At 47.5% G+C, this 27,486-nt stretch overlaps 1 protein-coding gene and 1 pseudogene across 5 annotated transcripts; both read left to right on the top strand.

The window, feature by feature from the left end:
- The first annotated feature begins 309 nt into the window (after positions 1–309).
- On the top strand, positions 310–27,060 carry DIRAS2 (DIRAS family GTPase 2). Of its 4 annotated transcripts, none has more exons than XM_081150998.1 (3): positions 310–359; positions 15,938–16,117; positions 25,237–27,060. In XM_081150998.1, the coding sequence occupies exon 3, from the start codon at positions 25,272–25,274 to the stop codon at positions 25,869–25,871; it is 600 nt and encodes a 199-aa protein (XP_081007124.1). In that variant the 5' UTR covers positions 310–359; positions 15,938–16,117; positions 25,237–25,271; the 3' UTR covers positions 25,872–27,060. The 4 variants fall into 4 exon arrangements, with proteins under 4 accessions (XP_081007124.1, XP_081007125.1, XP_081007123.1 ...); XM_081150999.1 differs by having other exon boundaries at positions 348–433; XM_081150997.1 differs by lacking the exon at positions 310–359 and adding an exon at positions 600–681.
- On the top strand, positions 19,379–20,705 carry LOC308563602 (nucleoporin p54 pseudogene; annotated as a pseudogene). Its single transcript has one exon. The product of its transcript is annotated as a nucleoporin p54 pseudogene (transcript).
- Positions 27,061–27,486: the final 426 nt, after the last annotated feature.

Below are 27,486 nucleotides of genomic sequence, written 5' to 3'. Positions count from 1 at the left end.
GGAGTCCCTCCAATTAAAATGTATTTATCGGCACTGTGTGGTTGGCTGTGGGCATGGCCCCATTTCGTCTGCCTTCTTAAGTAGTTGGTTTTTAATTTAGTGTCTGGACACGGAAAGAAAGGCTCCTGTCAACCATTATATGTAATAATTATAGTTGGTGATGTGAACGATCTAAACGAGAGCCGGGTGCATTCAATGAAAGCATCTTAATTCATCCACATCCCAGGAAGCTCCAGCCCGGCATCCGTTCCGGAAGCACGCGCTAGGTGGCGCCCGAGAGCTCTCGGGCGGCGAGCGGGCGCCATTTGCGCGGGACCGGCCTCGGCTGCGGCGGGCATTTGGCGAGCGCAGAAGTGGGGGTGAGGAAGGGGGGCACTGCGCGGGCCGGGCTGCGCCGGGACTCGCTGCCGCGGCGGCGCCGCAGCGGGCGCAGGTGCGCGGGGCTGGGGGCGCAGGTGCGCGGGCAGCGCGGCGGGCGCGGGGCTCCGGGCGCGGGGCGCACGGGGCGCAGGTGGGCGCGGGGCGCACGGGCTGGCGGCGGGCGGGGCGCGGGCCGCTGACGGCGTCGTCACGGCGGGGGAGCGGCCCCGCCTGCCTGCGGGAGGAGCCGCGTCGCGCGGGCGGCGCTGCGGGTCCGAGGCGCGGCGCGCGGGCGGCGGGAGCTCGGAGCAGCCTTCCCAGGTACGGTCCCCTCCTCGCGGCTCGCGGAGTCCCCGCGGGGCCCCCGGCTCCGGCCCTGTCGCCGCGAGTCCCTGCCCAGGGTGCGCCTGGGGCGAGTGGCGGGAACATCGCGGGCGGGGGAGACGGTCGCCTTCTGCATCCTCCGGGGAGGGCGCGCCTCCGATGCCCGGTCTACAGCAGGTGTAAAGGTCTGACCGTGCCTGGCGTTTTTCCGAAGCAGAAGTTACTGCTTGTTGGTAATTCTGTGGAGCCGGGTTTCTGTTCACGCGGAAGGTGATGTGAGGAAGCCCTGGGAAGATGGGACGCGGAGGGGGCCGCCAGCCCGTTGGGGCGGCCTGGGCGCGGCGCGCGCCCGCGGCCCGCAGCGCCCCGTGCGCGGGCGGGGACGCCGGACCCGCGGTCCCCGGGGCGCTCGGTGACCCCGCGCTCCGCCGCCCTGCGCGGAGCGGCCCGGCTGCGCGTCCTCCCGCTGCCCCTGGCTCCGGGCCGGGCTGCCCCGGGCTTGCGCGGCCGCCGGTGCGGGTGCCGCCCCTGGACCGGGCCTGGGCGCCCCGCGGAGAAACGCTGCCCCGCAGCTGCGCCCGCGCTCTGCGGGCGGGGGACGGCCGGAGCTGCGGCTCCTCGGTCGCGTCCTGAGTGGGGACTGCGCCGGGATCCCGTTTCTTCCCGCTGCGGCCGCGCAGCTCCTTCCTCGGGAGCCTGCTCCTGCCCGTCCCTGCGAACAGCCGAGCTCCACGCGAGGAGCTGGAGTTAGCACGCCCGGGCCTTTCTGCTTTGAGCTAAGAACTTTTAAAATGTTCTTTTCGGGAAGATACCCTGGATGAGTCTGAAGGCCTGCAGGGCTGTACGCCCGGGCGGGTCAAGGCGCTCTCCCGGTGGCGCTGGATTCCAGAGGCCGTGGGGTGGGGGGAGAGGGCAGAACAGAATTAGCCTGCACTGAAGAATTTGCGGGGGATAATACCATTCTTTTGGCGGTTGTCTGAAACTGCGAGCGGTCAACAAGTCTGCCTCTGGGAACGCAGGCGGTCCCGCGGGCTGCGCTCAGGAAGAGCCCCGTTCGTGCTGTAGGAGTGGAGGCTGCGAGACGGCCGCTTTCGTCCCCCTGACTCGCCATGAATCCGTGATGGGGCCCTGGTGCGGGGTGAACGGGGGGGGGGGGGGGCTGCCTCTACGGGCGCAGCGCTGCTGCTCACTGCTCGGTTCTCTCTCCAGATGGCAGTTATATGTGCATATTATTGCAGAAGCCTCCAGAATCTTTCCTTGATGGCTTTGATAGAGTTACTCCCAAGAGAAGAGGCAGAAGACGCCTAAACTAAATGCCAGGCTGTGGCATTCCTTTCCGGCTCATGCCCAGCAATCCAGCTTTCTCAGCAGTCAGTGATGCCACTTCGCCGTGAAAGCAGCAGGGTCTTCTTATTAATTTCATGTGTGCACACCCTGTAAAGCACACGGACTTCACCCTGCCAGAAACAGATTGTTTCATGGGCGGATACTACCTCTCCTCTGATACCTTCCTATCTTATTGAAAATTAAATTGAAAAATAATGGAGATTCTTTTATTAAAAAGAAAGTACATCTGTGATGATAAAAACATTGCTTATTCTTCTAATTTTGTTGCCATAGTTGATATATTAGTATATTGGAAATTAACCTATTGATTTAGAAAAAAATTATCATTTCCTCCCAAGATAAATACAGTAAATTTTTGCACTGTAAAGAATTTCTTTGTTACAAAGAAGAGCATTAGGTTGTCTGGGGTGAGATGGTGGCTTGCCAGCTGTTTTAAATTAAAAAGGGGTTGGTGCCAACCTGTAACTTCCAATTCAGATAACCACTGTGAGATGGACTGATCTTCCATCCATCCATCTATGCATCTGGCACCCATCATTCTATCTGCCTACCCATCTGTCTATCTGTCTGGTATTAGTGTTTATAATAGACAGATGTCTCTTTAAAAGCTGAACTGATTTCTAAGACATTAGTTGTTTTTTGTTATGATTTTTCTTGGAAAATAGCTGCTTTTCGTCAAAAGGGAAGGTGATGGTTGTCATGTCACAATTCTTCATGGTCTTTAATGAGGTAAAATTTACATGTGCACACATATAAGTCTTAAATTAATCATTTAATTGATTTCAAACAATGTTTTAGGATTTATTTTATTATGTGGCTTGCAAGTCTCCCCTTCATTGACCAGGTAAAGACTCTGAACAGATGCCCTCTCCTCCTCTCCTCCTCTGCTCTCGTTGCTGGTGAAACCAGGAAGGAAAGATTCCTCGCAGCTGTCTCCTCAGTGCAGTTAAGTGTTTTCCCATAAATTGGTATCATCCAAGAGAAATAAAATGTGTGAGCAACATGCAAATTTAAAATATCCTAGTAGTTACATTAGAAAAGTAAAAATTAACAAGTAAAATTAATTTTAATGTTTTCTTTAACCCAGTATATAAGAAATGATTGTGTAAAGATATAATCAAAACAAAGTACTAATAAGATATTACATTTTTCCATGCTAAGTCTTACGGAGTATCTCAGTTTGGATTAGCCATATTTCAAGAGCTCAGGAGCCCATGTGGCTAGTGGCTAGTATGTTGGCCAGCACAGCTATAGATTTTTAACCTTTTCATAAAGCAATTTAAAAGCTGAAATATTAGGAGCCATTCCATTAAGCCAATTAAACACTATAAAAAATAAATATACAAATGGTCTCAAATTGCTAGAAGATCTCTAGCTGTGTAATCTTGAACCTATTACTTACTTCTTTATCAGTAAAACAAGAGGATTGGGTCATATACATCCCCTGATTCTGCAGAATATAACCAGTGGACAGATTGGTGGACTGAACCCAGTGCAGCTAGAGTCTGCTGTAGCAGAAGCAGGGGTGGCCTCGCGGCGTGTGTGGCGTTTGTGCTGTGGGACTGGTTTGCTTCAGTCCAGTCCCTTGTCCATGTCAGCAATGAGACCCCACATCCCCTTAGAGGTCGTGCAGTGTTCCTGTCTCCATTCCTTTCCAGTGCACACAGCAGCAAGCCCCTGGCAGTCAGTAAACAGCAGGTGCTCTGGTGTTCACTGCGACTGAACAGGCTTCGCAGGGCCTTCGGGCATTATCCTTCCTGGTCATATGTTTTCATATTTCGATGTTTGTATCTTTGCATTGATGAAATGTTCATGCTTTATGACTGACTGACCCACGAATACTGACTTCTTGATTCATGGAAATGAATGATCTTAATGAAAAGATGACAGCTTCCTCGCCCAGGTCCTGGGTAGCCTCCATGCTCAGTGCATGCTGAGGGGCCGGTACCATTTCTAGACATGGCTCTCTGTCCTGGAAACCATGACAGGGGAATGAGAGAGGCTGGCACTTAGTATGGAAGGCATTTGTGCAGTATTTTTCTAAAGCTAATGAATGTTTGGAAAGTGATTGTTTTTCTGAGAAAGAGACCTTCACTTCCTATGAGGCCTTCACACACACACACACACACACACACACACACACACCCCCCCCCCCCCCCCCCCCCCCCCCGCCTTCTCTTCCCTTAACTTCTGAAGCTGGGGTCCAGACACTGTGCAGAGCTCGGACTGAGGAGGCCTCGGGGGGAGGCTCTCTTCTGTGCATCGTCTTTGCAGCTCCGTTTCATTGCAGCACACCCGTGGCTTTGATTTTGGACTTTATCTTCAGATGATATAGAGCAATGGGGGGAAATGAGCTGTATCCAGGTCTCTGCGCCCAGAACAGAGCCAGCGGTCTCTCCACTCTGTCACTTCCAGCATCCAGCTCTGTGGCATTTTCTTTGTATAAACTTGGTCTCCTCACCTCTCCCACCCAGCTCAGCTCCTCTCACTGTTGCACGTGCGTGCATGAGATTGGCGGGCCGTCCATTGCCGCCTGGCCTGTGAGACAGTCCCTGACCCTCTTCTGAGCCTCTTTGGCCTTCCTTGGGTTCTTGACCACAGAAGAAATTAGAGGGGATCACAGAATGTAACACTGGCATCACTGTTTTAGTGAGGCCGGGACAGTGTTTGAAAGCAAAGGAGACTGGAGAGGTCAACTGCTAGGAATGACTGGGGGACCTAGGTTTTGAAAGGAACCTAAATTTCCCAGGAATCATGACAACCAAGTGTTTATATATTTTTGATGATCTCAGGTAGATTTATAGATGACACTGCATCTTTTTTGTTATTCCATTCTTTTCAATGTTTAAATTCCTCTAAATATACCAACAATTTCAAGATACAGAAATAAATCAAATTATTAGAGCAAATATTTAAACATAAAGAATGGAAATGTAAATGCAGGAGAACTTTTAATAATCTCAGAGTAGGAAAGAATTTTCTAAGGATGATTCCAAACTAGGATACTAAACAGGAAAAGTTTGTTAAATTTGGCTGCATAGGAATTTTTGAAAATTTCTGTCCAGAAAAAATAAACAATAAACAACATAACAAGGCAAATGACAGCTGGGAAGAAATATTTGCAACCTATTTCAGGTGAAGTCTGATTTCCTTAGTACAGTGGGTCTCAAATTTTGCGAGTATCCCAACCATGTGATGCGTTTGTAAACCTGAGATTGGCAGCTTCAGCTGCTGAGATGGGTTCAGCGGCCAGAGCGCTTCCAGTGTCACCATCTTTATATAGGACAACGGCCATCTATGCAGACTAATAGAAAACCGAGCAGATGGCAAGAACATGCCGGTCTCAGAGATACAAACAAAATTACTTTAACATGAAAAGATGCTCAGTGTCATACAGATTAAATAAATGCAGCCAGATCAGTAATGAGAAACTGACTTGCTCCTGTGGAGAGGATTAGAGTTTGCTAATACACAGGGCTGCGCCAGGCGTGAGGAACTAGCACTCCCACACACCTTTAGGGGCAAGTGGTCATTTTGGAGAAGAACTGGCAATCTCTACCATCTTTAAAATGCACATTCCCTTTGATCTGGCAGTTCTACTTATAAGAGTTTATTCTCCACATGGTCTCAAAAAAGAGATTAGATATTTATGTTTAAGGCTATTCATTGAGCAAAAACAAGCATCCAGTGAGAAACTGGTTGGTAGGTGATGGACCGTCTCTCAGGGAGTCCTATGCAGCTGTAACAAAGCACAGTGTGGCTCTGCAGTGATCTGCAGGAAACACTGGGAGACAGCATGCCCATGTTTGTCTGTGTGTGTGTCTCTCATTAGCTACGTGTTGAGATCTACCTCTGGTTGACTAGGCACCATTTTGTTAACACCTGATTTCACTCACCTGTAACTCACATGCTAAATGTTTCCTTACCCGCCTTCCTTTTCCATCCCATTTGTGCTCTTGACTATTTCTGGCAATTGAAACAGAAATGTTAGTTGCTGCTGTGAGTTTATGTGAAAGTGAGCTCAGTCAAGGTAATGCATTGAAAAAGTATGGGAAATATTGTTGATTTCTGCATTGGTAATTGGTGTGTACTGTTTTCATCCTTACATGGACATCCTGAGACTTTCTTCTCAAAAGATTATCCATGTCCATCCTTTAGGTCAGCTCCACATCCCACAGAAGTGTTTCCACTTCCATTATGGAAACACAAGCCATGTTTGGGGCCTGGGATCTTGCCCTACAGCCCTGAGACAGCCACGGCCTCCTGGACCTTAATTGTAGGATTTGTGCTAACTCGGAACTGTACTAATTAGAAATATGTCCTCATTAGGAGCTGCGAGTCTTTATTTTAACTGAGCACTGCGAGGTGTGTGAATCCTAACCATTTCCATACCCTCTGCTTTCTGAGGCCCACAGAGATCAGCAGAACCGGAGCTCGGGTTCTGCCTCCTCCCTGCACTGGGCCTTGACTGCTCAGCCTATCAGGACATGTGCCCCGGCACTAGGGTGAGGCTGAAGCTGGTTTAAATGCTCATGGATAATATAAGCCATGTTTTCCTACAGTCATGTCTTGTGCTAACCACTTGGTTTGGTGGCTCAGAGTTCAGCTTCATGAGTCAGAAAACACAGGCATCCATTATTAGCTGCATAATATCATTATTAAATTTAAAAAATAAATATAAGACCACTCTGAATGTTGCTTGGCAATATTACACGTTGGTGTGAAAAAACTTTCTCTCCATTTTGGAATCCAGAGCTCCTTGTCCAATTGTGAATTTGGATTGACTTGAATCGCTTACTGCACCTGCTAAACCTGAGTTGAAACGCAGGATCTGCCACTTATTAGCTGAGCAGCGTGTTACTTTAACCCTCTAGAGTCTCAGTTCCCTTATCTGTAAAATGGGGCTACTGACACCCAAAACAAAGGTGTCTTGAAGGTCAGGCTTGTCCGGTGCCTCTCAACACTTGCTCTTGCTCGGTGGCCAGGATTCCTGGGCGTCCTGCGGCTGCTGCCTGGTTGGCACCTGTGGTCCCGGGTTAATCCCTCCCTCATGGCCTGGCGCAGGCCCTCCCTCTCCTAGGTGCACGTACCCTCGGGGAATGCCGGCCCCTAGCATCAGCCTCTGCTTGCTCACCTAGTACACAGCCTCCAATTAACCCGGCAGCAGTGGTTCCCCCTGCGCCAGCAGCCAGCCTCTCAGGATCCCCTGTTTTGTGTCTGCTCGAATCCCTGTTCCCTCTTTCATCGACACTCCTTCCTCAGCCCCCCACAGGCAGCCCTGACTCTGTAACGGAACCCATGCTGTTTGCAACATCTCCTGGTTGATGTATTTGTCATTCTAGTCTTGAGCTGTGCATCATGTAACACCCGGGGGTCCTGGCCTGGATGCAGGCCTGCTGAGGATGGGGTGCCGGGACTGTGTGATGTCTGTCACTGGGTTCTGGACGCATTGGTAGCGCCAGCCCTGTAGAACTTGTTTCCCTGAGCTGCCTAGGACCGTAGAGCAGACCCAGGTGCACACTCGTTGGTGACTGGCCCCTGGCTTTTGGCTGTAAGGCCTTTCTCACTTGGTCCCCTTCTGGCCTCCTGAATGTCCCGGTTTGCTCATCCAGAGCACTGGCCCCTGGTTGTCTCCTTTCTCACCCTGTATTCAAATGTCATTTCTTTGAATTTTTCCTCCACTCCTCTTACGCTGCACACCCCCGGCCCCGGGGATCTTTTCAGTGCTGGAACCTCCCCTCCCACAGGGACCGTGGGACACCCCCCCCCCGACCACAGCACCCTGTCTGTACAGCTTCTTTTCCGACCTCTCCCAGAGCCTACATGGTATCTTGCTAATATATTCATTTTTATCTCCCCATTAACATTTATACATGTTCGTGTCTCTGTATTTTAACATTAATTAAAAAGGACCCTTTAAAAATTCAAAACAGGGCACCACTCAGTCATCAATTCATAACCTTTCCTCCAGTCACAACCGAAGTCCCAGAACCCTGTCTAAGCTGCTGAATCGAATCCTGCGCCTCACGCTCACTCCCCAGCTTCCTGGGACAGCGTCCACCACGCTGCCGTCAGAGCGCCCCTTGCTGGGACTGTCGCTGCCTCCCACCCGAGGGTGCTTTCCAGGTCTCTCTGCTCTTCACTTCCTGGCACCCGGTCGCGCTGGGGAGCCCGCTCTTTGAAGCCCTCGCTCTCCTTGGTTCCACAACATGGCCCTTTAGCACAGTTGCTTCTACTCTAAGGTCAGCCCAGCTTTCAGCTCTTGCAGGCTCCCGCCTTTCCAAACATTGTGTTTGGCGTCTCCCGGGGCCATGTCTCGGTCCTCGACGCCGCTGCTCTCACAGCCAGCTCGTCTCAAACTGGCCTCAGCCGTCAACACCAGGACTCCCACCTGTGCGTTCTGACGTCAGGGACCACAGAGGCCGAGGACGCCTTGTCCACCTGCCCGCGTGCTGGGGGCCCTGCGCTGTCCAGGGCACAGGGCAGTCCACACGCTGGAATCACGCACGTCTTCCTCACACACCTGACCCCGTCCCGCACTCTCCCAGTAAGTGGTCGCATCCGTCTTTCTAGTTCTACCAACCGGAAACCCTGGGAGTTTCTCTCCACACTTCACTCTCGCTCCACATCTGAACTCCTGCCCCCGCCAACCATCGCCAGCTGACGTCCCACTATCTCTGCTGTTGTCACTCTAACCTCAGCTGCCGGTTTGGGGCTGGATTTGCTGTGATAGGCTTTTGTCCACTTTCTGTGTCAAAGCCAGACCTTCGGTGGCTGCGTGTTGCCCTTGAGCCCCCTGGGGTCTTGGCCACGCCTCCCTCTCCAGCCTCACCTCGCTGCTTTCTCCCTTGCCGATTGCGGGCCATGCTGCCTCCTGATTCTCCAGGGCTGTCCCTGCACAGGGCCTGCACGGGTCCCATCCGGCTTGGTTACTGCAGTCACAGCAGGGCCGTGGGCAGGCCATCGCCTGCAGCAGCACGGCCCTGGCATTGAAACAGTGGCTTGGTCCCCACTGGTCCTCGTTGCTGCAGGATGGAAGCCACATCTGAGACCCCACTCAGCTCACTGGCGTGAGGCGCGTGGCGAGTGGAGCGGAGCCCGCGCCTCTGTTCCTGCAGCTCCTGGGCCTGGCCCTCCCCGCCAGCTCCTGCGGAGTGAAATGCGGCCTCACCCACGCAGCGCTCAGGCATTAGGGCGTCACTTGTGAGCCAAAAGATAAAAAGCCCTCATAGAGCTTGTAATGTACTGGAATTAAACACAAATTTTAAAAATGTAAAATACATAGTATGTCAGAAAGGAATTTGTGCTCTGAACAAGCGAAGCAGGAGGAGGGTCCAGCTGGCAGGCTGAGGGGCTGAGGACGGGACTGTAACTTCATGGGGCGGTCAGGGGCGCGCTCACTGAGGGCAATACTGGCACGTGGGCCGCTGGAGGGCGGGAGGAGAGTGGTGCAGGTAGGGGCAGGGCTGGTGCAAAGCTATGGGGCGGGAGAGCATGCCAGGCGTGTCCCGGTGCGCCGAGGGGACAGTGTGGCTGGGACGTGGTAGGGAGGGAAAACCAGCCAGCCATGAGGGTGCAGACCCTTCCGCTGTTCCTCTGGGGAGATGGGGTGGCAGGCGGAGGCTTCACAGGAATGATGCGCCTGGGGCCTGGCTGGGGAGCTCATTGCAGTGGCTCAAGGCCAGAAGCAAACGGACCACTCAGGAGGCCACTGCAGTGATCCAGGTAAGAGGTGACAGTCGTTGGAGAGCATGGGAACGTGGGGAAGGGGATTCGTGGTTCGGTCTGGACATGTGAAGGTAGCGCTTACACGCTTTGCGGATGGGTTGGACGTGAGAGACGAAACAAGGGGGACTCAGGAGGACTCCGAGAGCTTAGGCCTGGACGACTGGAAGCCGAGGTGGCCGTGACTGAGACAGAAGGGGAGCTGTTTTGGGCCCTATGGGGAGGTCAGATCTGCACACGTTGCCTTTGGGTAGACTCCAGGCCATGAGGGTGATGGTATCCTGGAGAGAGCGGGCCTAAAGGCTTTTCTGTTACTAAAAATGAATAAAATACCCAAATGCGTGCCACCCGGTACTTCCTGCCTACTTCTGGCTACAGTGTCTTTGCTGTAACTGGGGCCTGGGGAGTAAATGCTCTCCTCTGGCTCTGGCTCTGTAATGTCACAGAGCCTTTTGAATTCTTATTTCCATTGACCTCGCCATTCTGTGCGTGTTACTCATACGTCGATTTTCAAACATGTGTTATGGTTGTTTAAATAGTTCATTTATCTTCCCTGGTACGATTTTCCTTGGTTGTCTCACAGAACCGTTTGGGCAGCAGAGGCAGTTGGTCAGTGTGTTTGCTGTTTCTGGCATGTCCCAGGTGGGTTAAGTGCCCTGCTGGGCAGGTGAGTGAATCCCTCCCTTCAGGGCACTGATATTCTGATGTCCGCATGGAGTGGAGGGAGAAAGTGCACACTGAGAGTGGACGTGCCGAAGCAGCTTATTACTGAGGGTGATCCCAGCAATGACACAGCAGAGGCACTGAAGCATGTTTGGCTCATTCATACTTTTCTCAACTGTTAGCCGATCTCTCCTCTGGGACTTCTAATACTGGGTATTCAAACCTTCAGCATTATTTTTTATTTATTTTCATATAGGATTCAGAGGCAGGTATTCATTTGGGCTTGTCACCATACCGTTTGTGTATTATTTTATATATTTTACCACAGCAGGGAAATAAGTCTTTTCCAATGGCTGTGGCTTCTTGCCTCCCACTATCAATAAGAAGAGGATTCTAAGAATTTAAAAAATCAAATTCAGTTAAATTTTACAATATATTAGATTAAGTATGATGTGTTGTTAAGTTTTGCTTAAAAAACTAGAAGTTTGTTTTTATGTTCTAGAACAGTGCAGTCTAATAAATACACAATGTTAGCCACACGGGTAGCTTGGCATTTTCTAGTAGTAGCATTTAAAAAACTGAAAAGACACAGGCAAAGTGAATTTAAATATTTTACTTTACCTAATGTATATGTATATTATCATTTCAGCTTGCAGTCAGTATCAGAGTTGTGAAGAGATATTTAACAATCTTTTCTATACTAAGTGTAAGATTCAGTGCCGATGTCCCAGTGCAGCGGGCGCGTTCCCACGGCCAGTGGCTCCGGGCTGGACGGCGCAGTCTGTGGGGGGAGTCTGAGTGCTCCGGCTAATAGTTAAGCTTCACGTTACCGCGCTACCATTAATACAACAGAAAATTAGGTCCAAGAAGTAGGTGCCAGCTTTCATTGGTCTTCTCTGGAAATCAGATACTTTTGGCTCTGTCAGATCCGATTACAGCCTCTGTGGATGCGCATTGTGCTCACTTTATGAGGGTGGCCTTGAATTCATGGTTTGGCTGTTGCTAAGAATGTTTTTACTTGTGGTCACATATTTTTACTGTAGCAAAATATACAGCCCTTAAAATTTACCATCTTACTCATTTTAAGGGTCCAGGTGTGTCGTTTTGTGTGTTTAGGCTGCGTTTTGTTTATCCAGTTGGTGGGCACTTGACTTGCCTCCACTTTTTGGCTACTGTGAACCGTGCTGTTAGGAACATGGATGTACAGAGATCTCCAATTCTATGCCCAGATATCACTTACATGCTGTTTACATTATTTGGGATCTATTCCTACAAGTAGGTTGCTGGATCATATGGTAATTCTGTGTTTCACTATTTTCAGAGAGCCTGAACCATTTTAGATTTCTGCCACCAGTGCACAAAAGTTCTAATTTCTCCACATCTTTTGTAAGACTTTTTTTTAACCATTCGCTTTGTTTTTCATGTTGTGTTTTTTATGGTAGCCACCCTAGAGGGCGTGAGGTGGCAGATCTGTGGCTTTGATCAGTGTTTCCCTGGTGACTAATAAGGAGCTTCTTTAGTGTGTTGTTGGTCATTGGTGCATCTTCTTTGAAGAAGTGTCTGTTCAAGCTCGTCTATTTTTTAGTTGTTTTTTGCTTTTGCTATTCAGCTGTAAGTTTTTATACATTTTAGATACTAGATCCTTATCATGTATATATTTCCTCCCATTGTGTAGGTTTCTCGATTAGTTTTCTTGATAATGTCCATTGTTGCATATTTAATTTTGATGAAGTCTTAGTTATTTGCACAAAATTTCAAGGGACCCCCCCAATAACCAAACAGTCTTGAAAAAGAAGAACAAAGCTGGAGGCTTCACACTTATTAATCTCAAAACAACTACAAAGCTACAGTAGACAAAACAGTGTGGTACTGGCATGAGGGTAGATATATAGGCAATGGGATGGAGTCGAGAGTACAGAAATAAACTTCCACATTTGTATTTAATTGATTTTGACAGGGGGTCAAGACTCTGCAATGAAGAAGGAATCATCTCTTTAACAGGTAGTCCTTGGACAATGGGATATCCACATGTCCAAGGGTGGAGTTGACCCTTTCTTACATCATATACAAAAATTAAAACTCAGGCTCTAACTCTTAGAAGAAAGCATAGGGGTGACCTTGGATTTGGCAATGAATTCTCAGGTATAACATCAAAAGCACGAGTAACAAAATAGTTCTTGATTGTTTGAAGGAATCTTTTCTAGCCACTTGCCAGTTCTGTAAACTTTTATTTGGCTAAAACTAGAAAACGACCTGCTCTAATGTGGGGACAGTGAGGGGAAGGGCCCGGCTGCACACGGCAGCCCGTGAAGCCGCGTGCCTGGCACCGAGCACTTGCCCCTGTGCACAGAGCTCGTGTGACAGCCTTCGTCCTTGGGTGTCTGCTTCCCTGCAGGGGCAGTGTGCTGCATTGGGCAGAGGGTCAAACTTGGTGACGTGACCTTTGACTGAGATGGTGACATTGTTTACATTCAAATGACTTTCCTTCTCATTCCCTCACATCAGCAGAAAGGCGCAGTGCAGTCAGGCTCTGGGAGTCTGAGAGCGTCACCAGGCGCATTTTATTGGCTCCTGGGGACCCTGCCTGTCGTGCTTCTCCAAATGGAGCATTTCCAGGTGGACACCAGTGAAGCTTATTTCTGTGCCTAAGCTGTGGGCTCATGTGTCTCTTGGTGATGAAACCCTTAAAGAATGATTGACTCTGCCCCTCCGTCCCAGGAAATGCCCGTTTCTCTCTGTGGGGCTCATTCCTGCAGAAAGTGAGAGCCTTGGAATGAGGTCCTGAGATGCCCTCCTGCCCGATCTGTAGCGGTGGCTCCATTACCTGGGTGCAGATGTGTCACCTGCGTCAGCACCTGCACTAACACTGCCTGGGTGGGTGGGTGTCACCCTGACACCCGAGACCAGATTCCTGAAAAACGATTCTGCTGCTTTGGGGAAATATGAACCACGAAGGTTAAACTCTTCCTATGATCAGGCTACGTTTCCCACTAAGAAACAAATCTCATTTTTAGGTTCAGCTAAGAAGGTACATGAAATGAATTTTTAATTAAAACGAGATTCTAAAATTATAAAAAAGTAGGCTTTCTTGCCTAGAAAATTTACACTTTGTCAAAAACTGTTTCTTAATTTTTTTAAAAGATATCCTTACTGACGTGCTAGCAGGAATAGTCCTTGTTTCTACTTAAATGACCCATTTACCTTTTAGTAGTAGTAGTTTTAGATATAGGCTCTCAAGGACCAACCTTAAATATGGAGTTTGTTTAAAGTTAATAAAGTTTAAATGTTATAATAAAGACAAATGTATCTTAGGAGAAGGCACCGCGAGGCAAACGCTGAGCAGAGGCTTGCTAGTGAGCATCGTGGGGTGCCTTTGAGCTTGGGTTGCGGGTGGGCCTTGGGGCAGGACAGTGCGCCGGCTGCTCTAGGTCTTTACTTTCGATGTGCTGAACTTTTCCAATCTGTGATTTTTCTGTTTTAACTACTTGTTTTTGGTAAAAGACTCAATTATAATACAGAGAAAACTTGCTTTAACTAAGATGCTCCTCTTGGCTCATCCACCAGAATCAAGTTTCTTCGAAATGGCAACTTTGGTGATGCAGGAAATCAAAATGAACTTCCCAGAATTCAGGCCTCATAGACCTAGGAAATCAAAATGAACTTCCCAGAATTAAGGCCTCATAGACCTAGGAAATCAAAATCCACTTTCCCAGAATTCGGGCCACATAGACCTAGGAAATCAAATTTATTTTCCCAGAATTCAGGCTGTATAGATGTAGGAAATCAAAATTCACTTTCCAAGAATTCAGGTCTCATAGACCTAGGGTGCCTCTAGGCTGATTTTCAGTATTTAAAAGTCTCATTTTTCATACTTTATTCCAAGACACACATTTTTATATTTTGTGACGCTTTGGCATGAACAGTCCGCTCCCTTGCCTTGGTCCTTTCCTCCTGCGTCTGTCTGTGTGTACTGTGTTTAAAGTGACTGTAGCGGCAGTTTAGTCCAAACAAATTCAAGGAAAGGCAAAGAGAGGGTGGAGTTAAAGTCGTTGCAGACAGTCTTCCTAGTTGGGTGAGCAGATCTGGGTATTAAGAGAAGCCAGTCCAGCCGCCTCCCCCAGCAGCCTAATGACTCCTTCATAAATGAGTGGGCCACCAGAGAAACCAGCAGACATTTGGCGACACCAGCAGCAGGGAAGAGAAGAACCACAGCAAACAAACAGAACCAGAGATTTCTCAGATAAACAAGGGCAGTAGCAGCAAATCTCAGCATTCTCCTGGAAATTCAGTGCTGTGTCACCTTTCCTAAGACAAGAAAGTGCTCCCAAGAAAACAGAAAAATCAGAGTACAAGAAAGCCTATTGGAAATACAGGGAAAAGTGCTCTAGAGAAGTAAAAAAAAGGTATAGGGGTCCATCATATAATACAAGCTCCAGAAAGAAAGAAAAAATATAGGGGTTAGGATGATGTAGTTCTTAAAAATAGAAAAAAAATTCTCTAAGCTGCAGAAAGGATAAGATTTGTAACCCTTTCTCAATTGAAAAGCAGCTCTGGATGTATCCTGATGAAATGTCTTAACTCCTCGATAAAGAGAGTACCCTGACTCTGCCAAAGAGAAGGGAAATCCCAATTTTCCTGCAAAGGAAAGAGAGTCATCCTGGCTTTGATTTCACATCAACAACCCTGATGGCAAAGTGAAAAATTAAATAATCCTTAAAATCTGAACCAAGGAACCAAGTGAGAGGGGGTGAACTCAGAAATTTAATGCCATCTAAAAGAATTTACCAGTAATGTTTATATGAAAATATAAAATGGATCCCAGGAAGGTGATAAAATACAAAGGTTGGCAACTGAGAGTTACCTAGCAAAAGACAGACAAAGCTAAAAAAAAAAAAAAAAAGAGTGGAAAAGCCCACTTGAGTGAGGGCGGCTTGGTGGAGGCGCCCTCTCTCGGGCCCGGGGACCCTCCACGTCTACAGCAGACGCCTTTACAAAGTCCTCTGGGTGCTGGAGGCTGACGGGTGCAAAGCAGCCTGTGGAAAAGCATAGGAGACAATTTAAGGTTTAGAATAAATTGTAAATATTTGGAAAACTTAAATACTGGTGTATGACTAAAAGTCTAGTATAAGTTCAGAAATCAGGCCATGGGGGACGGTAATTGTGCCAGTTTTGTAGGTAGGCGTGGCCCAGAGTCATTAAGTCGGCACTGAGTATCGGGGTCACTCGTAGGTCACATGATGTCTAACCTCCGTGTTCATCTGAAACTAACGTAACATTGTATCCACTGTAACTGAAAAACAAGACGTTTCCACCTGTTATTTAAGCAGTGAATGTGCTGGTTAAAGTTATAATGGACACCAGGAAAGGACGACTGAGTTTCAGTCTTCCCCAGGCGGTGGTTTCCGAAAGCGAGTCTGGCTGTGGAAGGAAGGGGCCTGGGCGCGAACGAGGGAGGATTTCATCATCGTTATTCAAAGCAAAGACGTGCAGTTTGCCATTTCCCCTGTGTGTTTTACAGGTTGCAGCGGGGCCAGCAGGCGTGGTTTGGGTTGGTTTGTGCAGGTCCCACTGGGGCTTCCGGCACTGTCACCTCCCTTCCTTCGGTCCTGTCGCCTCTCCGTGAAGACCAGCCTGCTGTGCGCGTCCTGGCTCCGGCTCCCGCTCTTCCAGATTTGCTCCGTGGGACACCCGTCACCAGGTAATCTTCCCCTCCATAACCCCTGCGCTACCCTGTGCGGATGGATGGTCCCTTCCCCTTTCCCTAATCCCCGACTGTCTTTATAGAGGAATCTGCACTCTCGTCCTTAGTCACCCTTTCAGTCCCCACCACTCTCAGGCCCAGGGCAGAGTGACCAGCTCTCTTCACAGCCAGCAGGTCACTCACCTGCCACTTCGCCAGCCTCCGCTCACCTCCGCGTCTCCAAAAGCAAAGCCTTCCTTCCCATTCCTGTCCTGCACAGCATCTATAGGGTTTTAAACTGGGGTCTGAGAATGAATCCTACTGGGGTTCCCAATTTCCGGTGACTTCTTTAAAATTTGGTGTTTCATTTTCATAATGTTAAAAGAATAAAGTTCTTCAGAATAATGTGGACAGTGGCCTTGTACCAGCACTCCCAGCTCAGTAGCCACCACCTGCAGGGAGCTAGGTGATGTTTCTAGCGCCAGCCCGCCCATGCCTCCTTCATCTCCACCGTCGGCTTCAACCAGGTTGCTGTAGGTTTATTCCCTGCACTGCATTTTCTGCTTGTAGGAATATGTATTCACTCAGTATGTTGGTCCTGTGGTATGAGTATCCCACTGTTTGCTTGTCATTTCTACTGTGAGCATGCGGACTGTTTTCATTACCTGGCTTTAGGAACAATGTGGGGCTGTTACTTGTTGCCCTTTCCTCACCTGGGGTCCAGGGACCTGTTGCTCTCTACCTGTCACTCAGCTGGGAATGGCATCGTTACAGTAGATTCATGCCCCTCCCAGTGTCTTCTCTTTTTTAAAAATATTGAGATATATTTATTGAAATATAACTCACCCAATGAAAGTGTACAATTCACTGGTTTCTAGCATATTCATGGGGCTGTGCAGTCATCACTCAACAGTCTTAGGATGCTTTCGTCACTGCACAGGGAACCCTGTGGCAATATCAGTCTCTTCTCATTCACCCCAAATGCCCACCCATTCTCATCCCTAGGCAACCACAGACACATTTTATGTCTTTATAGATTTACAATTCTGCACATGTCATGTAAATACAATCAGACAACATGTGTGCCTTTGTTACTGACGTCCTTCACTTGGCATGATGCTTCCAGTTCCTCCTCCATGCTGTAGCACCCTCCCGTATTTCATATCTCTATTGCCGAACAATACTCATTGTATGGATAGACCACATTTCGCTTACCCATTGTTACTTATTGCATTGTTTCCACTTTTTAGCTATTATGAGTAATGTTGCTGTGAACATTCCTGTACAGTATTTTTGTGCATGGCTATGTTTTTATTTGCTTAGAAGGGAAGTTGCTGGGTCACGTAGTAGGGCTATGTTTACCTTTCTGAAGAAGTGATGGAATGTTTTTTGAAGCAATTGTGCCATTTTACATTCAGACCAGCAGAGCACAGTGTTCCAGTTGCCAATACTTCTTATTGTCTGGTTTCTGTTAGTTGTTTTTTTTTTTTTATCATAGCCCCCTAAGGGGTATGAAGTGATATTTCAGTGTGGTTTTGATTTGCATCTCCCTAATAACTAGTAATGTTGAGCATATTTATGTGCTTATTGGCCATTTGTATGGCTTCTTTGGAGAAATGCATATTCAAATTATTTGCCCATTTTAAAAATTGTTTTTTGTTATTGTTGTTGAATTATAGGAGTTCTTTATATATTCTGGAATTAACCCCTTTCAGATATATGATTGGCAAAAATGTGCTCCTATTCTGTGAGTTGTCTTTTCACTTTCTTGCCCTTTGATGCACAGAAGTTTTTTAATTTTGAGGAAGTCAAATTTACCTATTTTTGATCTTGTTGCTTATGCTTTTTGGTATCACATTTAAGAAATGATTGCCAAATCAAAGATCATAAAAATGTATGCCTAAGTTTCTTCTAAAGTTTCTTCTAAGAGTTTTATAGTTTTCAGTCTTACATTTAGATCTTTGACCCATTTTGAGTTAATTTCTCTATATGGTGTGAGGGAAGGATCCAACTTTATTCTTTTGCATGTGTGTATCCAGCTGTCCCAGCATCATTGTTGAAAAGACTACTCTCTCCACATTGAATTTTCTTGGCACCTGTGTCAAAAATCCATTGGCTGTAAAGGTGCTGGTTTATTTCTGGATTCTCAGTTTTCCCATTTGTCTATCCTGTGCCAGTACAGCATGGTCTTCATTACTGTAGCTGTGTAGTGAGTTTGGAGTCAAGAAGTGTGTGTCCTCCAACTTGTTTTTATTATTCAACATTGTTTTGACTATTGTGGGCCTCTTAAAGTTTCATATAAACTTTGGGCTCAGCTCATCAATTTTTGTAAAGTAGTTTGGACATTTTTAGGGATTGCATTGAGTCTGTAGGTGATTGGGAAGTACAGGAAGTCCTCATTTAGTGTCATCAGTAGGTTCTTGAAACTGTAGGGAAATGATGAATAACAAAACTATTTGACCACAGGCTAATTGACATAAACAAGAGTTAATTTCCTACCACATTTCATCAGTGTTGTAATGAAAGGACATTGAGTGACATGGCATTATTTTAGGGCCACCTATATTGCCATTTTAACGCTATTAAGCCCTCTGACAATAAACATGAGTGTCTTTCCATTTTCTTAGGTCTCAATTTTTTCAACAATATTTTATATTTTTCAGAGTGTAAGTTTTGTATTTCTTTGTTAAGTTTATTCCTATCTTGTTTTTTGATTATACTATAAATGGAATTGGTTTCTAATTTCATTTTCAGATTGTTCGATGGACATGCATAGAAATAGTTGATTTTTTCTTTTAATCTTCACCTGAGGATATTTTTTCCATTGCTTTTTCAGAGAGAGTGGAAAGAGAGAGAGAGAGATACATTGATGTGAGGGAGACACATCAAGTGGTTGCCTCCTGCTCGCGGTGGGACCAGGGCTGAGCCTGCAGCCGAGGTACATGCCCTTCGGTCTGCGGGCCGATGCTCTAACCACTGAGCAAAATCGGCCAGGGCTACAGTTGATTTTTATATGGGTGTTGTGTTCTAAAACCTTCCTGAATTAGGTTATTAGTTTTAATATTTTTATTGAATTTCTTAGGATTTTCTGTATATAAGGTCATGCCTTTTGCAAAAGGATAGTTTTATTTCTCCCTTTCCCTTTATAGAAATATGTACCTTTTATTTCATTTTCTTGTCTAGTTCTCCAGGCTAAAACCGCCAGTAAAATGCTGATAGCAGCTGTAAGGGAGTGCACCATGTCGCAGGAGCAGCTGTTTGGTAGCTTGCTCCGGCAACATGGCCTCCAAATTTGGGGCTCCTCGGGCACCTTGGGCACCACTGCAGCCCCTGCAGCTCCCGTGGGTGGGTTCAGAGGATTTGGACAACATCTACAGCAGCAGGTTCCGCATTCCGCTTTTCTGCCCCAGCTAGCAGGCACTACTAGATTCTTCAGTGGGACTCAGAACAAACATTCTGGATTTGGTGCTGGTTTTGGCACAGCTGGAACTAGAACTGGTTTAGGCACTGGCTTGGGAGCTGGGCTGGGATTTGGAGGATTTAACGCAGCAGCAGCAGCAGCAAAGTACATCAGGGTCTCTTTAGTCAGCCTGCACAGGCTTCTCCCCAGGCCCCCCAGCTCACAAATACTGCAAATGCTCTTTCTGCTCCAGTGCTGTTAGGAGACGAGAGAGGTGCTATTTTGGCAAAATGGAATCAACTGCAAGCCTTCGGGGAAGCAGGAAAGGCTATTTCAACAATAACATCCCACCAGTGGAATCGGCACAAGAAAATCTCCTTGTCGATTTAAGGCAGTAGGTTATGGGTACAACTATAACCCAATAATAAAGATGAAGATGGGCTAGTGGTTTTAGTTTTTAACAAAAAAGAAACAGATATTCAAAGCCAGCAACAGCAGCTGGTAGAATCACTGCATAAAGTTTTGGGAGGAAACCAGACCCTTACAGTAAATGTAGAGGGCATTTTAACACACTGCCAGATGATCAGACAGAAGTTGACATTTAGGTTGCTGAGCGTTCTCAAGAAGAGTCACAGATACAAGGCTAGATGTGCATTCTGAGCAAACCAGTATAGAAACACAGCTGCAGCAGCGTGGTGTGCCCCTCCCCATGGCTAGGCCAGGGCTCTCCTGCACAGCTCAGACAGCTTGTACAGAATCCTCCCGCTGTTACCCGGGAACAAGCCATGGTGGATAACTGAAAAGTTAGTTCCTGTACCAATGGTGGGTTTCAAAGACTGAAGAGTCACGATCAGATGATTAAGCAGCATCAGACCAAATTAGATATCTGAAGATATTGGTGAATTACAGAAGAATCAAACTACAGCTATGGCCAAAATTGCATCAGACAAGAGGAAACTCATGGACCTTCCCACAGAACCTCACAGGTCCTAGTCAAGTTCAGAGGCAGAGCGGGTGTGCCATCCACGCTGAGGAGGAACAGTGGTGGGCTCAGCCAGATACAGTCCAGTGTGAACTCAACGCACCACCTCTTTTAGGGGCCGACTGAGGGAACCCATGTCCCAAATCAGGATGCAGGCTCATTTTAGATACAACAAAATTATATTTTATTATTTTTGCAACTTTTTGTTCTTTAAACCTTTTTAGCTCTAAAAAAGATGAAAACAAATTCTTGATTGCAGCTACTTTTATAAAATTCTGATTGGTGCTTTATTTGGTTCTGGGAGAATGACCATTCATGTCTACATTAAATCATAATCACAATCCAAAAAAAGAAAAAAAAAAAGAAACTCTTAAGAGTGGACACTCTTACCTTATTTCTAATTGTAGGGAGAGAATATTGTCTTTTACCATTATACATTATTTTAGTTCTGGGTTTTAAATTATAAGCCCTTTATTTGATTAGAGGCAGTTCCCTTTTATTCCTGGTTTAAAGTTTATACTTTTTTAAATAATTGGGTGCTAAATTTTGTCATTTTTTTTGTATCTACTATAATTATCATAGCTTTTGTCCCTTAGTTTATTGATAAGGCGTGTTGTATTAATTTTTGGATGATAAACTAACTTTGCATTTCTAGTATGTATCCCACTTGCTTATATGTATAATTTTTTTCATACATTGATGAGTTTGATTTGCTTGTGTTTTGCTGAGAATTTTCATATTTATATTTATAAGAGATACTGGTCTGTGGTTTTCTTACAACACTTTTGTCTGGTGTTGGTATCAGGGTAATATTGAATTCAGAAAGAGGGAGAAGCATTTTCTCCCATTACTTTTTTTGGAAGAGTTTGTGAAGAATTGATATTAATTCTTCTTTAAATGTTTGCTGGAATTTACCAGTGAAGCCATGTGGACACGAGCTTTCCTTTGTAGATAATTTTTTGATTACTAATTTACCTGTTATAGGTCTACTTATATTTTTATTTCTTCTTGAGTCAGCTTTGGTAGTTTGTGTCTGTTTCATCTAAATTATATAACTTGTTGGCATATAGTTGATCATAGGAGTCTCTTATAACCTTTTTTATTTCTGTAGGGTCAATAGTAATATCTCCTCTTTTATTCCTGATTTTAGAATTTGAGTCTTTTCACCCCCCTTTTTTTGGTCCATTTAACAAAAGTTTGTTAATTTTGTTGATATTTTTAAAGAATAATTCTTTGTTTTATTGATCCATCCTTACTGTGTTTATATTTATTATTTTATTAACTTTCACTGTAATGTAATTTTTCTTCATTTTTTGGGGGGGTTAAATTTGCTATTTTTCTCTAATAAGGTGGAAAGTTACATTACTGGTTCGAGATGTTTGTTCTCATATAATGTAGATGTTTATAGCTATGATTTCCCTTCATGGCCTGCTTTAGCTGCACACCCTCAATGTCTTTTTGACACTTTTTGCTCCCTTGACATTTTGTCATCTTCTCTCCAGTTTTTCCCCCCTCTCCTTACTGCTCCTCTGTGGCCCTCTTTACTTCCTGGCCCTTACTGAAAATAGCCAGAGACCTTTGCACCGGCACCTGCGCTAAGTGCTTGATCATGTATTGTCTTGCTGAGCAGACGCTCTGTGAAGCACATGGTGTCGTGATCATTTTCTAGCTGAGGCAGCTCACATGCGGGAAGTTCAAGCACATAACACGCCAAGTTCTCTTATTAGTATACGTCAGGTTTGGCATTTGATCTTCTCCTGTCATGCTCCATGCCTTCTCCCTGGGTTTTTATTTTATTATTTTATTTTATTTTATTTTATTTTATTTTATATTTTATTTATTTTATTTATTTTATTTTATTTTTTATTTTATTTTATCTTATTTTTATTATTTTATTTATTTCATTTTATTATTTTATTTTATTATTTTATTTTTTAATTTAATTTAATTTTATTTATTATAGTGCTATTTCTATATGGACGGTCTTACCATGGGCTGTCCATGGGCTCTAACCCTGCTCTCGTTCCGCTCTGTGAGGTTCTTTCTTCTGATTGACGTACGTGCCTTTCCGTACTGCACCCAGCCCTCTGGGAAATCTTTCCTGAGGGCTTGGGATAGGATGAGGTGCCCCACCAGCTCCTTCTCTGGCCTTTGTTTATGGCTTTACCACTGCCCCTACCAAGTGGGGTACAATGTATATCCTTTCCTATGTTTGTCTTCTACTGCTGTGAGCTTCTATTGAGTAAGCCCTGAGTTTGCATATTATTTGGAGGGTTCTTTCTTTAACAAATGCTTGTAAAATGAATGAATCTGAGGTGGAAGAATATAGTTTGGGGGAAAACTGTTAGAGAGCTGGAGATCAGTATGGAGTTATCTCCCCAGACCTCTCTCATAAATTCAGTGAACTTTCACCTTCCACCTGCCTGTCTCCTGTGCGTCACTCAGGTTCCCGCTACCAGGCCAACTCCTTAGGGAAGTTGTTCCTGCCTAAAGGTTGGATAGGCTCCTTTAAACCTCTTCTGTGGCACTGCTGTGATGTAATTTATTAAATCTTTGTGAAGTTGTCTCTCTAATGTCTGTCTGCTCCACTTGATCCCAAGTTCTACAAGAACAGAGCCCCTGCCTTAGGTCTGTTCTCTGCACAGCTGTTTGCTGGCCCAGAGCCCAGAGCCTGGCCTTTAGAGGAAGTTCAATAGACAGTTCTTGGATAAATGAATTGCAGTAGCTTTCTTCTTTTTTATGTTTTTTCTTTGTTTTCTATATCTTGGTTGCCAGTTTAATCATGGAGACATTTTAGGTTGGCTGAGAAATATTCATCAAACACAGAGTGAGAGTGAGCTGCAGACCAAGAGATTTCGGGACACAGAGCTTCCTAAAACAGGCTCCCTTCCAGCTAAATGCTGACCCTCCAGTCCAGAGCTAAAGAGCCATCATACAGGCAAGGCTGAGTGAGGACACTGCCTTCTGAGCACAGAGAGAACCTCGCTCTGGGGATGCAGAGAGAGATTTCACCCAGATTCCACAGGCCTTCACATTTTTTTTTTTTTTTTTATATATATCTTTATTGATTTCAGAGAGAGGAAAGGAGAAGGAGAGAGAGAGATAGAAACATCAATGATGAGAGAGTCATTGATCGAGCCCGCAACCCGGGCATGTGCCCTGACTGGGAATTGAACCCCGATCGCCTGGATCCCAGGTCAATGCTCAACCGCTGAGCCATGCCCGGCCAGGCCACAGGCCTTCACATTTTTAAAAACAACAATTTATTTCAATGCTGTGTCCTTGAATCGATCATAGTGACCTTATGAACATTTAATAGGCTAATCAAACTCCCAAGCAGGCTTTCTCACCGCCTCCCTCTGGCAGTGAGGTTCCCGACACCATTCTGTGTTCCCTTTCAGCGTCAGTGCTTCTCCAGGTTCTGGGTAGGTTCTGGGTTCCAGAGGGCACACGAGATGGCTGAGTGTTTGAGCAGATGCGGAGGCCTTGGCACAGGACCCGCTGTCCTTGTCTTTGATCTGATGTCCCGTCACTGGCCACAGCCGCTCCGTTCCATGGTTAACCATGTTTAATACTTTGTTCTGGTCCCTGGAAATGACTTTGTTCAGCGGTCCCTTTTATGAGTGATCCTTGGTTACTCTAAGATTTGAAGAGTGAAAGTCACACAGTGGTTGCCTAGAGAAAACAGGTTTCATGCTTCATGTTATTATATAATTTGTAGACTTCAGCTAAACCAATTTAAATGTTGCTTAATTTTCCACTTTGTGTGTGTGTTATGACCTTTCTTACCAAAAAAGGGGCTGGATTAAAGACACTTGATAATGGGTGTGGAGGAAGTGCGTTTGTTCCTAAATTGGGTGCTGTTTGTTATGAAGACAGACCCCGTCCTACTCATTTTAATGCCTGTTGATAGCAGTTTATGCTACTCTCCTGGTAATGCTCAATTCCTTATAATTCATAAAAATAAAGCACCTATACCTGTTTGAATTTTGATGAGTGAAAGGACTCTCCAAGCTTTTTTGTTAACTGTGAGCTCTTGCTGCTTGGAAACAGCTGGCCCAGTGCTGCGTGGTGCCCTCTCTCTGGCGGCAGCCTGCAGGGTGGCGAGGTGGCCCTCATGGCCCGGTTTGCATTTCAGCCTCCGCTCTCGCTGGCGCTGCCAGGCTGGGAGCCTGCATGGCCAGATCCCTCTGTGTTTCCAGTTTCCTCATTGTACAAAAGGGACAATGACCTTAATTCTGAAAGGTGGTGAGGAGTTCATGAGTCAGTGTGGACAGTGACTACATATTACTATCCTTCCGTTCCTCGTGGCTCCCCTCCCTCCGCTTGTAAACATATAAAGCACATATTGTGAGTAGAGTATTGGGTGTTTACAGGACTTCAGGCAGCTCAGTGAAGACCTGCTGTGACTGTGTGCTTGTCGGGGGCTCACTGCCATCTTCTCTCCATCGGCTGTCCTTGGTTCCGCCTCCCTCGGGCTCACTCAGCATCTGTCCTCTGGGTCGGTGGTACATATGGGAGAAAAGTTGTTGGCCACCGAGTAGATTGTCTGCCTCTTTAGAAGTTGCGGATTGACTATATATTGGATTTAGAGTTGAAGAATTAAAATGAAATGTGAATGTTGGAGAGAGAGCAAACTATCACTTCAATTTTTTATTTTTTATTTTGTTTAGCTATCAAAAGGGTAGAGCTATCCAAGTGATCTCTTTCAAGATGCTTTTGTATTAATTCTCTCAACATCTGGCTCCTTTCCAGGTGCTTTCGGCTGATAGTTGGAGCCCACAGGCGCGATGCCGGAGCAGAGCAATGATTACCGGGTGGCCGTGTTCGGAGCGGGTGGTGTCGGCAAGAGCTCCCTCGTCTTGAGGTTTGTGAAGGGCACCTTCCGGGAGAGCTACATCCCCACCGTGGAGGACACCTACCGGCAGGTCATCAGCTGTGACAAGAGCATCTGCACCCTGCAGATCACGGACACCACAGGCAGCCACCAGTTCCCCGCCATGCAGAGGCTGTCCATCTCCAAGGGGCATGCCTTCATCCTGGTGTACTCCATCACCAGCCGGCAGTCCCTGGAGGAGCTCAAGCCCATCTACGAGCAGATCTGCGAGATCAAAGGGGACGTGGAGAGCATCCCCATCATGCTGGTGGGGAACAAGTGCGACGAGAGCCCGAGCCGCGAGGTGGAGAGCGGCGAGGCCGAGGCCCTGGCCCGCAAGTGGAAGTGCGCCTTCATGGAGACCTCGGCCAAGCTCAACCACAACGTGAAGGAGCTCTTCCAGGAGCTGCTCAACCTGGAGAAGCGCCGGACCGTGAGCCTGCAGGTGGACGGGAAGAAGAGCAAGCAGCAGCGGCGGAAGGAGAAGCTCCAGGGCAAGTGCACGGTCATGTGAACCCCTTCCCGCCCCCGCCCGCGAGCCCGCCATCGTCAGGGCAGCATGTCCGATGCCCGCGTGTTAACTACTGCATTTTGACTGAGACGTGCCCGGTTGTCCTCAAGAGGGCATTTCCCACCACCAGGCCCCTCCCAGAGTAGGGAGTCCCCCCCATGAGCAGGAGCTGAGCACCGCCCCCTGAAGGCGTGTCCCCTGAGGTGGTGTGAGCTGAGGGAGGGCCTGTCACCCGCATGAGTGCCCGAGCATGTTACCCTGGGGCAGCAGGCGCCACCGCAGGCCAGGCCTTTCCCTCTGCGCAGAGGCCAGCGCCATCCTTGGGCGGGGAGAGGCAGGAGGAGGTGAGAAGACCAGGCCAGAGCTGCTTTAGTTCATGGTTCTTTAACAGAATTTAAATAAAACCTCACAGCCTCCCCAGGGGACATTCACTCCCAGCTCCCAGCTGACCTGTGAGCCTTGCTTCCTGAGGGGACGCGCTCACCGCCCTAGACCATGAGCAGGCACCGGTTTCCCCCTTCACAGCTTTCCTCCCACGCCGGACGGTGAGCTCACGCCGTGGGCTGCGCTCTCAGCTCTGCGGAGTGTGGGTGGGGGCGTCCTGATGTCACAAAGCCCGCGACACTCGTGTGTTACACTCAGAGTGTTTTACATGTAAAGTTTCCCTCTTTAACCCATGGAGGGCACACCTTCTTCCAGCCCTCAAATTTTAAATACAAGTTATTAAAGTAGCAATTTTTAGACATTTCTGCTTTTCTGCAAGGTGGTTTTCTTCTTTTAAATAACTAGACCTGCGTCCCGCTGGGTGGCGGCGGCCAGGCCATGTGAAGCCAGAAGCACATTTGTTTTCCCAGTGACACCCAGAATATGCCACACTCTGTACCTTAATGAAGTATTTTGAACAGAAGTTTCACTGCGCCTTCGATGACTAGGACACTATTACCGGAAAGTGGCTTGGAGTGATAGGCGGTCCTGCATGTCCATTAGCAAGGTCTCTGAGCGGTTTAATGCAGCGCTCGCTCTGCCAGCAGCCTAATGAGCTGCGTGCACCCGAGTTCTCCAAGCCAGGGACGGCCACTGCGGCTCCTGCTGCTGGCGCCCAGACGGTTGGTTCCGGGAAGCCAGCCCCCGCTGCCAGCTCCCGCACCTGCCTCGCAGCAGTCCTCCCAGTCGCCACCTGGCAGGCAGGTGGTCCAGGGCTGCGCCAGGCCCAGGAGGGGTCCCTGCTGGGACAGCAGCCCCGCCCCGCGGAGCTGTGGGGTGTGGGGCGACTGCACTGTGCCGCCCCCCCCCCCCCCCCCCCCGCTGTGGGGTGTGGGGCGACTGCACTCCCTGGGGCTCCTGAGCGGGAGGCAGCAGCCGGCAGCCCCTGCTCTCAGCGAACCCTAGATTAACCCTTGCTGGGGAACTTTCCTTGCTACTGTCTCCTCCTCTCCACTCCCCTGACCACTCTCCCTGGGATGTGTTTGGCTCTGAGCACCTTTGGCTCTGTGGTCTCCCACCACGGGGCCTTCACGCGGACCTGAGCGGGGAGGCGCGGAGGAGGCCTGGCAGCAGCGGGACGGGAGCTCTGGCCAGGCCCCTCAGTGGACGGCCCTCGCGGGCTTGCTCTCCCGGT

Source organism: Miniopterus schreibersii, assembly GCF_964146895.1.
Source record: "Miniopterus schreibersii genome assembly, chromosome: 11".
In the NCBI taxonomy this organism is placed as follows: Eukaryota; Metazoa; Chordata; class Mammalia; order Chiroptera; family Miniopteridae; genus Miniopterus; species Miniopterus schreibersii.
The sequence above is the reverse complement of the archived record's forward strand: the minus strand, read 5'-3'. Positions and strand labels throughout refer to the sequence as shown.

Coding starts and splice junctions, on each gene's coding strand:
- DIRAS2 (XM_081150998.1), top strand. CDS start 25,272: ATGCCGGAGCAGAGCAATGATTACCGGGTGGCCGTGTTCGGAGCGGGT.